A 12,295-nucleotide genomic window follows, 5' to 3' on the forward strand; every position below is an offset into this window, starting at 1 on the left:
GCAGTTGTCACTTTTAAGTGATGAAAGATGACAACCTGACAATAAAATTCCCTGAAGTTACATGGCAAAAATAAAATATTACAGATGCAGTGTGATTGGCTAAGCTATTGCTTAAGGGAGATTTAGGTATTAAAAGCTAAATTAATTTCGTGTCAATCTTAAAGAACAAGCAGCTTTTCACTGTGCGGGAACAGGAAGGGAAGCAGCTGCTTTAAGCTTCTTTCCCATGTTAGTTGTCCAGCTGGCCAGTGCTGACTGTTCCCAAAGAGGAAAAGAAAATGTAGTTTTCAGTATCATATTTAATATCTTTATGTTTTTTGTTGTGTTTTAGTAACAGTAGAATTTCAAGCAAAGATTGTATTACTTTTTTTACTGTACAGACAGGATATGTTAGTGCTTGAACAGATCGCAATTCTTCAAGACATTACTTAAGTGCTAATGATGAATCTTTCTGTTGTTTTATTCTATTCTATTCAAACTTGCCTTCTATGTATAAAGGCATTATGTGTGTGACCAGACTAGATGAATACATAATATTCTCTCTGGCCTTCAAAACTATGAATGGAGGGCAGTTTGAATAATTTCAGGCCTTCAAATAATTCTAACTCGCAGATATCTTTTTCATATTCTGAACCACAGGATGTCCTTAGAAATGCAGGATGATAATCCCAGCTGCTATATTATACTCTAGAGTAAATGCTCTATAGAGTATAAATATATAATATAGAGTAATATAGAGTAAATATATAGAGAGTAAATATTACTCTAGAGTAAATAAAGAAATGAATAAATAGGACTAAAATTTGACCAAATTGGTTGGTAGAAGATCAACAGCAATGTAAAACAAAAGTGATAAAACATAGGCCCTAACAACCTGTTGATTTACACCTTGTTGAATCCCAGTAAAAACCTATTGGATCTAAATATCATCACCACCTTCAAATTAAATGAAGTTGTACACAAACTTGTTAAAAACCACAATCTCTGTCATGGCGTGTACACGCAAGTATGTAGTCCAGCACATGTTAAAACTCAGCGCCTAAAAGAATATTGCACAAACAGACTTATGAACTGTGCTTGTTTCAGTTTCACTCAGTGAATTCCATGGGCAAATTTAATCCTGATAGAACTTTGTGGAGCTGCACCAGGATATATTATTTATATTATTAATAAATAATTCACTATAAATAGCAGTGTTCAGGAAATACTGTTTAGATGATTTAGAATGTGCCTAGTTGCACTGAAGAGCGTTAGCATGAAACAGAAAGTATACTAAGTACCCAAATAAATCTGAGTTATTGAAGGAAAAAGAGACAACTATGGATTTCAGAGATAAGAAGCAGAAATTGCTTGCTTTAAATTTTGAATGTACCAGTAGGAATGCACTGAGACAAGACTTCTGTTAATCTTAAGAATGAACTTGAAGAAAACTAGAACTAAGTTTGAGATGAATGTTGCGGACTTACCAAGTTCTGCTAAATTGCCAAAAGCAACAAGGCACATCTCTGTCAGAGCTGCATTTTGGCAATGAATACCCAACAATTTCACTAATGTAGGAATAACACCCATATTGATAAGCTGTGATTGCAGGGTATCTATGTAAAAAGAAAGCACAACGAAGAGTTAGTATTTGTGTCTGTAGTACTGTTATTTACATCAGAACAACATTTTTCACGCAAAGTAACTCCTAGGCTAAGCAGTATTAAAACGGCTGTCTCCTCTACTATTCTACACTAGGATTTGGTCCAGGCATGGGATATGGACTCAGACTTCCCTTTTCCCCTGGTGATGGGATATATTCCTGTAATTGTTCCCTCCTGCTCTGGTGGTAAGGTAAGTTAATTATGCAGCTACTGGTGGCTCCTAATATAGTTGGGTTTGAGTCTTAGTTGACTGAGACTAGCTGAGTAAAATAAAACAAAACTACGTCAGTGAGAAACTTATTTATCTGAGAGCATGGTTCTATAAACTGTTTTGCCTTAAAGATAAAAACTGGAAAATTAAAAGTAGAATGAATATAAACTGGCACTGAAATAAACATGAGAAGTTTTATAAACATAGGAAGTCACAATGTAGATTATGAGGAGCTTGAGAAAAAAGAAAGTTTAATAAAGACACAAAATGGAAGGTTTAAGAAAAGTCCTTAGAAGCCATTCTGATAATTTCTTGCATAGGATGGTAGTTTATAGTATTTACAAGTAGGAAAGTTATTGCTCCTAGATGTCTGCAAATAGAAAGATGCTTTGATGGTTAGGCAGAAATGTGATTGTTTTAAAGGATTATTTATAACCATATTTTATCTTGAACATTACCTATAACACAGCAAAGAAGAAAAACATTGTTTCACAGTTGATTAGAATGAAGCAGACATGAACAAACCAGATATTTAGTAGATTTCTTAAGTATCTTTTTTCCTCTATTTCTAGGCACTTCAACTACATTTTAATGTTATACACTCAAAAGACAACGATCCAAAGCCTAGTGAATTCAGCAGAATTCTTTTTCTTCATTTAACTTTGGATCAAGCCCTACAGGGGAGTTTTTTTTGTTTTTGTTTTGTTTTGTTTTGTTTTCCTGAGCAGCTGAAATCAATTAGAAGTTTTATTTCTGTGGAATCAGAGCCACAGAAACTTCAGATTTTTATAGGAAGATAAAAACATCTTATAGCTGAAGTCTAGCAGATTTAGTATCATCTCATGTGCTTGGAAACCTCTTTATCTTCCAGATTCTGCCATGCATGTTTTGAAATTTTCATTAATAAAAATTACGAAAAGATTCTGGAATGTTTATTTATATTTGGTATAAGACACTCTTTGAATAACAATAAATTTGATATACTAAATAAGTTTATGTTGCAGTTATTACAGGTTATTGGGGATGAACAGGAATTCTTATGTCTTGATGTCTTTAATAAAACTCTATTTTTGACCAGTAACTGAATTTCCCTTTTTTTTTTTTTTAGGGGGTAGATGTTACCTCTTCCAGAGATTCATAATCTTTAGATAAATAGATGAGAACACCATCTGAGACATCAAAGAGCTGTTGAAGTTGTCAAATTTCAGGTAAGTACAGATTGCACTAGCGCATGCATTGAATGCCATTTTACCTCCAGCAGATGTGTGAGTCACTACAACGCCTCCTGTTTCATTCCAAACTGACTGTAAAAAATCTAACTCTGAATCAAAAAACTGAGAGGGGGAACTGGAATGGTTCTGTGGAGAAAATGTTTGTGTAGGAGAACTGAAGTTACTAGGTAAATAATCTGTTTTTCTCCTTGATTTTTGACTGTCCCTTGCAGGTGCTTAACAATTGTGAAGGAAAAATGGTAGTCATGGACAGCAGGAAAACAAAGACACAAAGGACAAATGCATAGAAAATTATGTGAAAAGAAGTTTCTTCATTACTAGACTATGCTTCTATCTCTTTGAGTAATCTCTATGGGCTTCATTTAGCAAAGCGTTCTGACATCAGAAACATAAACTCTGTACTGTGAGTAGTGTTTTGTTTTGTTTTTTTTAACACAATAGATAGAAAAAATCGAAGGGGCAAAAAACAAATGAGGAAGAGGGAAATCATATCCATCCTTAAAAGGAAAAAGGAATCGTAAGAGCCAAATAGAAGGATATAGTTTAAGAGAGCATGGAGCGCATTAGTTTAAAGGACTCCATAATTCCTAAAGAGGAATAAAGGAAAAAGAAAATACACCATCAAGGAATAATTGTACTAGGTCAAAACTCACATATTGTATCTGATTCCATGCCAGCTTTTTTCCCTGGTGGAAGAATAGCATCTGAGGACTAGCCTACAGTGTAGAAAAGCGTGAACAGGAATTGCCAAAAAGGGAAAATCTAGGCTTGATATTGACATCTTACCACAGTAAGCAGAAGGATATACTTTTTCCTCACAAAGACACGACAACCTCATGAGTCACAAAGCCACATGGGAGGCAAAACCTGGAATAACTGCATAACCTCAGCCCTTCACTGCATGAAGTGCTAGGGCCCTATTAGAGCAGGAGGCAACCTCAGGGAAAACATGCATCTGTCTTACAAGCAGCTCTCTGATGTAGGGCTGAACCAAAGCTCAAGGCCAGGCAACATCACGTCTCAGCATTTCTATCAGCTTCCTAAGCAGAGCTGGATGCATGCTAAACAGGAAGCATGAAAACCTGAATGCCTCTTCAGAATTTGACTTAAAGTCAGAAAAAAAACTCTCTCATTATGCTGCTATCAAATATTGCACTGGAAAAATGCCTGTGTTCTCTCGGGGCTGAAAAGCACTGATAGTGATGCTGCACAGATGCATATACAGGTAGATAAAAGGCAATCAATACATGCGCCAGCACAAATAGTTACCTACCTAAAACTTGAATTTCAATGGCTCCGTGTCCTTCGGTGACACACATGGAAACTCCAAAGAGTAAGATCTGAGGAGAATATCCCAAATTGAGAACTTTACTGGGGGCATTTGAATTCAAAATGCTGATTTAGGCTACTGCTTGATGTTGGACAAAATTTCAGAAAACATCCAGTCATCATGTTTCGTTACTAAGTGTTTATATCACTAAAGGAAAATCTGTTTTCTACAAATAGGTGGCATAAGTTAATAACCTATAAAAGTAATTATATAGTAAATTATATCACTATCTTAAAAAAAGTTAATCTGCTTTTACATGCTTTAGGTTTCTTTGCATTTAAAGTATATTTAGATTTTGAAAGCACACTATACAGCAGTGATGAAATGAAACAAAAACTATGGCAAGCATGAAAATTAGCAAAGTTAAGTCTTAGAAGGAAGCATTGCTGAAATATTGCTATTAGACCATAATCGTGGAACAGTAAGTCTTCCTTTCATTCTTTTCATTCTTTGTATATTGACATAGATTCTGCAGACAGTAAACAATGCAAGACAGTCCCCAGTCTTTATTTCAGTCACTGAGAGTTTTGTGATCATAGGAAAAGGTTGGCAGATTTATGGCTTAACATCATCACTTTACATTTTAAAAAGTCGCTGCATGAAATAGACAACCTTGACAGACTGAATTTTAATATGAAATGAAATGAGAAAGTAGTCTATAAACAGAATTATTTTTTCTCTGTTGTTTCACACATGCATACTGTATTCAGTTGATTTCTGATCTATAATTTGATGACCTAAGAATCCAATTGACCTAATTCTCAATCACTTCTACATTTCTTTGGAAGTATTTTCATGGTCTGTTTTGCAAATCTCGTGAGACAGTCAGCTACTTTACAGACTAATCCCATTAACTTGTAACTAGTCTTAGCCTACAGGATTATGATAACTGCAGAATAACCATTTGTCACTAACTCTTTTATGTGGCTGTTTGCATATGATTGTTAGTTGTTAGTTTTTCACTCTTTATCCAAGCCTGCTTTGCCTCTTGCTGTTAAGCAGATCCATAGCTATACAGAGACTATATGTAACAATATGTCTTCAGAATGGGAGAAGCACAACGCTATGCTGAACGCACAAAGGTGCCAAAACAGCTGTTGCATGTCTTGACAAAGAAAGAACTGTTACAGGCTTTTGCCAAGACTTACTTAACAGAAGTACAGCATGAGGAAAACCATTCACAAATGTGTGGCACACTTGTCCCATTCCTGGCCATGCCTACAACTCTGCCTTTTGAGAACTGATAATGGAAAGCAGGGATGAGAAATTTGCATCTGACTGAATTCCAGTAGTAAAACAGAATTATAGCTGAGAGGGGTTGAGATAATCTATACGGAAGACAAAGGGATGTATCCCATCAAAAAATCCCTGTTTTCTAGCAATACAATTAAAAATCAACACTTTTTTTTTTTTTTTAAAAAAAAAAAAAAAAAGCTTAGAAGTGCAAGAGATGCCAAAGCCAAGTTTGTTCTGTTAACATTGTAGCACCTAATGAAATGGTAAGCTACTATGGAAGCAAAGGAAAGAAGTGAGAGACATCAGGCAAAAATAATTTTAGAACATGAGCAGATAGCACAAGAACCTTATGAAGAGAATCTGAGTTTTAAAGCTTAGACAACAACATTATGAATGAAGCTACAATTGCAGAACCAGCACAACGTATAAGAATGCTAGATTAACTTGCTCTGTTTAGGAAAATAAAATATTACTCATAGCTGCTCTTTAGTTGCCATTTTTGTAAAATTCATGTGTGGTAAACGCCCTATGCTAATTAAAAAATGTGAAGCACTTAAGAACGAATCTTTAACGTCAAAAAAATAAGGTAGTTAATTGCTATTAAAAATAGTGCAGTTGCTATTGTAAAAAGAAGGCAATTAGTATACTGTGAACAGTGAGATGTTTAGAATCAAATAAACAATTTATATGCTCCTTGCTCATAAATTGCGAAGGATTGGAAAATATTAGGGTGTTCACAGATAATTATATGCAACTAAACCAAATGCACTGTAATCATCCTTATCTGGATAGCTAGTGCAACTTCAGAGAGCGTGAGTCATTAGCGGAGGTAAGGAAATCTTCAAAGTCCCCACCTGTAACTTGGTAACATAGCATGCTGAGCAGGAAAAGATTACAGAAACAGTAAAAACAGAAAGTGCTGTTTCAAAGACTGAAACACTTTTCTTCTCACGCTTCCAATTTTTTTTTTTTTGGTCCAATTTGTTTCCATAACTACGAGTACAGCAATCTAAGACCCTAGGACACAATCCCATATTCTCATTCTACAGTACAATTAGTACAGTGTTTGTCTTCTTTGGAAGTAACACAGGATTGAGCTTTTGCAAGTAAATTGTGAAAACAGCACCAGCTAATCTGTGAGTAAATTCCCTGTCAGAGCAACCTGAGTTTTTCATCTTTAACAAATCAGTGAAAAATTGCACTTACTCAGCATATTATCCAACTGATGCTGCAATACATGGAAGTAAGTGGTTTTCTTGGGCTCCTATTTGACATTTGTCTTGAAAATTTAACATGGTTGGCAGATAGTATTTTTATAGCAGTTCACAACAGTTGTGCAGCTGTATTTGTGGCTCCTAAAACAAATCTGGAAAGCAGGCCAACCACCTGTCTCTCCATACACATACTGCACATACAGTCACCGAGTTTTCTTCCTAAAATTGTATCTTATAATTATTTTTTTTTTCCTTGGCAGATTATTCAGGGTTCATTTTAGTTTTTGCCACAGCTCGGGGGCAGATTCACCGATTACAGTGGAGCTACAGAACATGAGTCTTACATGACATAGCAATGGGTCCCTATGGAAAGCCCTTACAGAGACACCAGGTATGTGGGGTGAAGGTGAGGGTTGGTAAGCCTCCAGCATTCCTCCTTGATGTGGTGTTAGCACAGAGTGGAGATCTGCACCCAGATCTAGGAGCTGGGAGTATTTCATGTTTCTGACCCGCTTCAGTGGCTGCTCTGACCGTTGCATCAGTTTGTTAGTTGATGTGAAATGAAAGATGTCTTTTAGCAGAGCAGAGAACAGCTAGTGAATCCTCCTAGTTGTCACTGAACTACACAACTGCTTTATAGATTCCATGAGAATAAGCCAGCTTACTAGATGGGATGAGTCGTTCACTCCATCTTTAAAACAGTCAAACTGTTGTTGCGGAGATTTGTCTCCTAATTAGTTTACCTATGGAAGACTTGCTAAGAACTTGGGTCTCTGAAGCAAAACTGTTGCAGTATCTCTGCACGGCACTTTGGAACTGGTCTGTCTTGAACTACAAAGTATACTGGAAGCTTGCTAGTCTTAATGCAGAGAATCATGGAAGCTTATAGATTTACATGGAAGCTTTTTCTTATGAAAATATATTTGCTCTACATGTTTAAACAAATAAAGAAAATAATGGAGTTAACACTATAAAATTTGGAAACATATGACACACAGACATCAAGAAAAACAGTTCCTGAAGACTATGAAATAAAGGAGCTGGACAGTTGTTATTTGCTGAATAAGGCAGAAGTACTATAAAGAAGTATTCTTCAATATTACTAGGAAAAGAGGATAGAAAAATAATACAAGAACAAGAGAAAGACATGAGACACATACAACGATGGCATTTGGAGGTGGAAAGATCTGAGATAAGACAAGAGAGATCTGGAGAGATGGTGAAGAAAATGTGTGAGAAAAAAACTATACCAGAAGAGATGATAAAGTAGATTAAAAATTTATACAATAAAGGTCAAAAAATTAAGCCTAAGGACCTTCCTGAAAAGCAGAAGAGTTGGGGACACAGGTTTGGGAAATGAGTCACAGGAAGTGCTAAGTTACTATGGTAAAGAAACAGGGAATTGCTAATAAAGAAGCTATTTTTTCATCAGACAAAGCACTACAAATCAGGAGATGAGCATGATTGAAGGAACAGTACGATTAGCTATCTACATTTGCAATCCGTGCCATTACAAGTCAGGAGAACAGCCTCTATTTAGCTTTCCTCACTTCTCCCCATTTTCTTAAAAATTCCCATTTAGAAAAACTCGGAAGTGAGTGATTGCTACAAAATTTGCCTTGGCATTATTACCACACTTGCATGCAGAAGCAAACTAGGCACTAAAATACCAGGACGTTTGTACAGCTAACGTTGAACGCTGCCTTCTATGCCTCAGTGGTCTAGGATTTTTAACTTTAGCTACTATCTTGTTTTGTTGTCCCAGCCCTAAACACTTCCGCTTAGTGTGAAGGCACATACTGGCAGGCACAGATTAGTGCTGGATATACACATAAATTATTCCCCATATGTAACACAGGTAACATGTGGTTTTGCATACATTTCTCAAGGAGAAAATGGTTAAGAAAAACCTGTATATTTAATCCAGATTATCAACAAAACAATACTGTGTGCCTGAGAAAAACCAATATTATAGTGCCATTTGATATTAAATGAAAAAGAGGATGCAATGTAGCCTAGTTTACTTCTGCAAATCTGTTTCTTCCTCAGGTGTATGATGCATCTATATGTATTGCTTTTAGATACAAGTGAATTCCAGATGGTGATTTAAAAACTTTATACTATTAGGAATTGCCTCAGGAAGACATCAAGTATTTCTTGGAATGTAATTGTACTGAAACAGAAAATTGCATATGTAAATCGAGGTGGTTATCTTTTAAAATAATTTAGAGTTGGTTTCTACAACATAAACCTACAGTTGGCTTTAATGTTTATCTTTTTTCGGTTTTGGATGGGGTTGTTCTCCTGGTAGACATAAAGCAAGTTTTTCGTGTTGTTTACCATTCTCATTGCTATAGTTCATCAGCATGCCACAAAAGACAGTCAAGAGCTTCTCACTGGCTGGATCTGTTTTACTGCACAGCGACCTTATAAGGTCTACTACAATATGTGCACCACCTGCATGGTCAACTGCGTTCCTGCCCTCATCTGTAAAACAAAGAGTTACATTAAAAATAAATGAAACCAAAACCCACCACAGAACCCCGAACATCACAGTAATCATACAAAGCCAACTTTTTAAACAGTGAAGTCATTTCTTCAGTGTTGTCAAATTCCTCTATAAAGACTCTTGAAGGCCAGCTTTTAGTGCAACAGAGCTGGGAAAGTGAGAACACCTACAACAAAATGGATTAACCACTTGGCACTAATACCTTTGTACAGATGTTTAGTTTGATGCAGAGGCCCTGAAGCTGAAAAATAATCTTCAGATGATGCATTGGATTTTGCCAGAGGAAGGTTCTGAGCATTTACAAAATAAAGTGCACGTATCCTGAAGGCTTTGTGGACAAGCCAAATGACTCCTACTGCTATGTGGATTGAGAAATTGAAATAAAGAACAACCTGCTCCCTTGAGCAAGGGCATATGGGAAAAAAATGGAAAAGCAAATCAGAGGTACCAACTCACTGGCACACAGCGTGTTCTTCATATTTCCATACCTGGAATTTAGTACCACTATCAGATTGTTTTTGGCTGAAAGAAAACTCATTCTCATCTGCAATATACTATAGTGTTCTGAAGTTTCATAAATAACACACTATAGTCTTTGTATGGAACTCTCTGTATAACAAATCCACTTTGATGTATCAGTGTATGAATAAAAGAAAAATTGTCCTTTATTACAGTAACCAACTATACTGCTTCCTTTCCCAGCAGGCAGTAGACAACAATCAATAACCTTAATTGCATGGCTACTAAAAGCAGAGATTTCCTAGTGAGTTACAATTGGAATCAACTGGAAAATCTGGATGAAAACTTACACTGCTCCTCAGTCCTCTAATTCTTAATGGTCCAACAGCAGATCTCATCTTTCCTTTGCTATTCTGCACTCTTAACAACACTCTTCTATCCCCATAATGGAGATGCTTGGAGATTTAGCTATTAAGTTTTCCCAATTCTGCAACACGTGCAGCACGAATACCAAGGTTGTTCTCATTTATAATATGATCTTCCACTAAAAATTGGTCTAGAGCTCTTCAAAAAGTTTCTGAATCTTCCAGTTGTTGTTAATAGCATTTAAAAGGGGCATATTGCATTAGAATGTAAGGGGTATAAGAGGAACAGTGTATTAATTTTACAGAAAAATATATAATTAATATATATATCTAAATAAAGGGTTATAACTATAGTTTTATATATATGAATACTCTCTGTATATACAGTATAGCATGTATATATAGCTATATATATATGCACTCTTCTATAGTTATAACCATTTGTATGTATAAAGGAAGGTATATATATATATGTATAGATAGATATAGGGACTTCAGATAATGTACTGAGTGGAGCTGGAATGGGAAGAGAAATTCTTGGTGGATCTAAACTGTTTAGTTTATTACCACACTAGTGAGTGTTTTGCAGAGTATCCATGAAATTGGACACGTAGCAGAGGAAAAAAGTCGTTGACTGTTTCCATTCCTGACCTGATCAGGACGCTAGGGAACTGTGATTCGCTCCAGGTATGTATAGTTCATTTTGAAAAATTAGAAACTAGAATCTGTTTAAAGTCAAATCTGTTTAAATTCAAGATAATAAGGTCTGTCAAGGATGGTGTATGAAAAATGGAGAAATACAAAAGCAGTAAACCTCTCACTTCCCTGATGCATTGACAGACATGGGCGTAATGCTGAAATTAAATACAATTCTACATCATAATATAATATGGCAGCGTAGTTATTCAAATTAGGTGCTTATGTTTATCAAATTAACAGAGAAAAAAAAACTTAAAAAATATTCCAGCATACTGTTTTATGTATCTTCTGGAATTTTTTTGATTGCAGATATAATATATGATTTCGTATATGACTCACCTTTTTTGTGAGTCAAAACTGGTGTGCAAAACAGAATTGAATTGCTGATTCTGCATCAAATAGACTGACTGTGGTATTCAAGTTACTGTAATACAATTAAAACCATCAAAGTAAAACCATGATAAAATTGAGCTTGTGATAAAAATCAGTTGTCAAACTAGTTACGTGTCTTGGTATGGAACTGCACATAAAATACTTTGGCAAAGGTGTAGTCTGGTGAGTTTAGATGCAAAAATTAAGAAAAAAAGGGGAAAAAAGAAAAAGACCATAAACCAACAAAAAAGCAGTTATAAGCCAAGTTCCTTACCTGGATAGAATTTGACATAACTCCACTGAAAGTTATCGTGTGATAATACCTTAGAACAAATGAAGATCTGAACATCCTTCTAGTTCTGTTTTCTCTCTGGTTTGTCAGAGAAGCGATATATCAAAACCAGCTATATCTATATCTTTCAGTACATGGTAGTCTCTCACTTCAATGTATGATACATTTTTTTTTATCCTCACCATGTTTTTATTATGTAGATAGATAATCAGCTTTCACGGTACCAACAGCAAAACTAAGGCAGAAAGATATAGCAACAGATCTCACTCTGAGAAATAAGATACATATAGCATACTCCAAATGTATGGTAAAATGAACTGCAGGATCACCTCCCCAGGTAGGTGGCTGGATCTAAGTGCCAGCTTTGGTAGTCTGAAGTAGAAAATGTGCCTTAATTGAGTTTATTGCTGTATCTCTTTTGTTGCTGCATCTCTTTCCCATGCTAGGCTCATCTTGTATAGCTGCTTTTCTGCCCAAAGCAGCTTGGTGAAGAGCAGACCTGCGCTGGTGCTATAATTACAAACTCCTGGTGCTGCCTCCTTATGCCTCAGAGGTTTAACGCAGCTCATTAGTGGAGGGCCACAAAGAACTCCATACCAGGTGTAGGAGGAAAACTCAGAAGGTCCTGACTACTCACTCCAAGCTCAGGCTATGACAGTCAGTTGCATCCCCAAGCAAAAAGCGTATTTCTGACTCAGAGTACTCCATGTGCTTATGTGGCCTCACTTCTTCC

At 35.9% G+C, this 12,295-nt stretch overlaps 1 protein-coding gene and 1 long non-coding RNA gene across 11 annotated transcripts in view; one reads left to right on the forward strand and one right to left on the reverse strand.

Moving 5' to 3' along the window:
* RAP1GDS1 (Rap1 GTPase-GDP dissociation stimulator 1) overlaps nt 1-12,295 on the reverse strand; it is an 86,326-nt gene that overhangs the window by 16,296 nt on the left and 57,735 nt on the right. For 6 of the 7 annotated variants that reach the window (XM_052682126.1, XM_052682125.1, XM_052682124.1 and 3 more), the window contains 2 exons: nt 9,207-9,353; nt 1,467-1,595 (listed from right to left, as the gene is read on the reverse strand). In XM_052682126.1, coding sequence (XP_052538086.1) covers nt 1,467-1,595; nt 9,207-9,353 — 276 coding nt within the window. The remainder of the gene's footprint in view (nt 1-1,466; nt 1,596-9,206; nt 9,354-12,295) is intronic. The other variant, XM_052682127.1, reaches the window with a different exon arrangement.
* The window catches only part of LOC128080191 (uncharacterized), a 68,127-nt gene continuing 57,432 nt past the window's right edge, over nt 1,601-12,295 (forward strand). For all 4 annotated transcript variants that reach the window (XR_008206533.1, XR_008206532.1, XR_008206535.1 and 1 more), the window contains exons 1-4: nt 1,601-1,833; nt 2,963-3,062; nt 3,299-3,489; nt 7,127-10,886. This is a non-coding gene — a long non-coding RNA (uncharacterized LOC128080191). The remainder of the gene's footprint in view (nt 1,834-2,962; nt 3,063-3,298; nt 3,490-7,126; nt 10,887-12,295) is intronic.

The sequence above is a fragment of the Tympanuchus pallidicinctus genome, unplaced genomic scaffold (genome assembly GCF_026119805.1).
Source record: "Tympanuchus pallidicinctus isolate F22 unplaced genomic scaffold, pur_lepc_1.0 scaffold2, whole genome shotgun sequence".
NCBI lineage: Eukaryota > Metazoa > Chordata > Aves > Galliformes > Phasianidae > Tympanuchus > Tympanuchus pallidicinctus.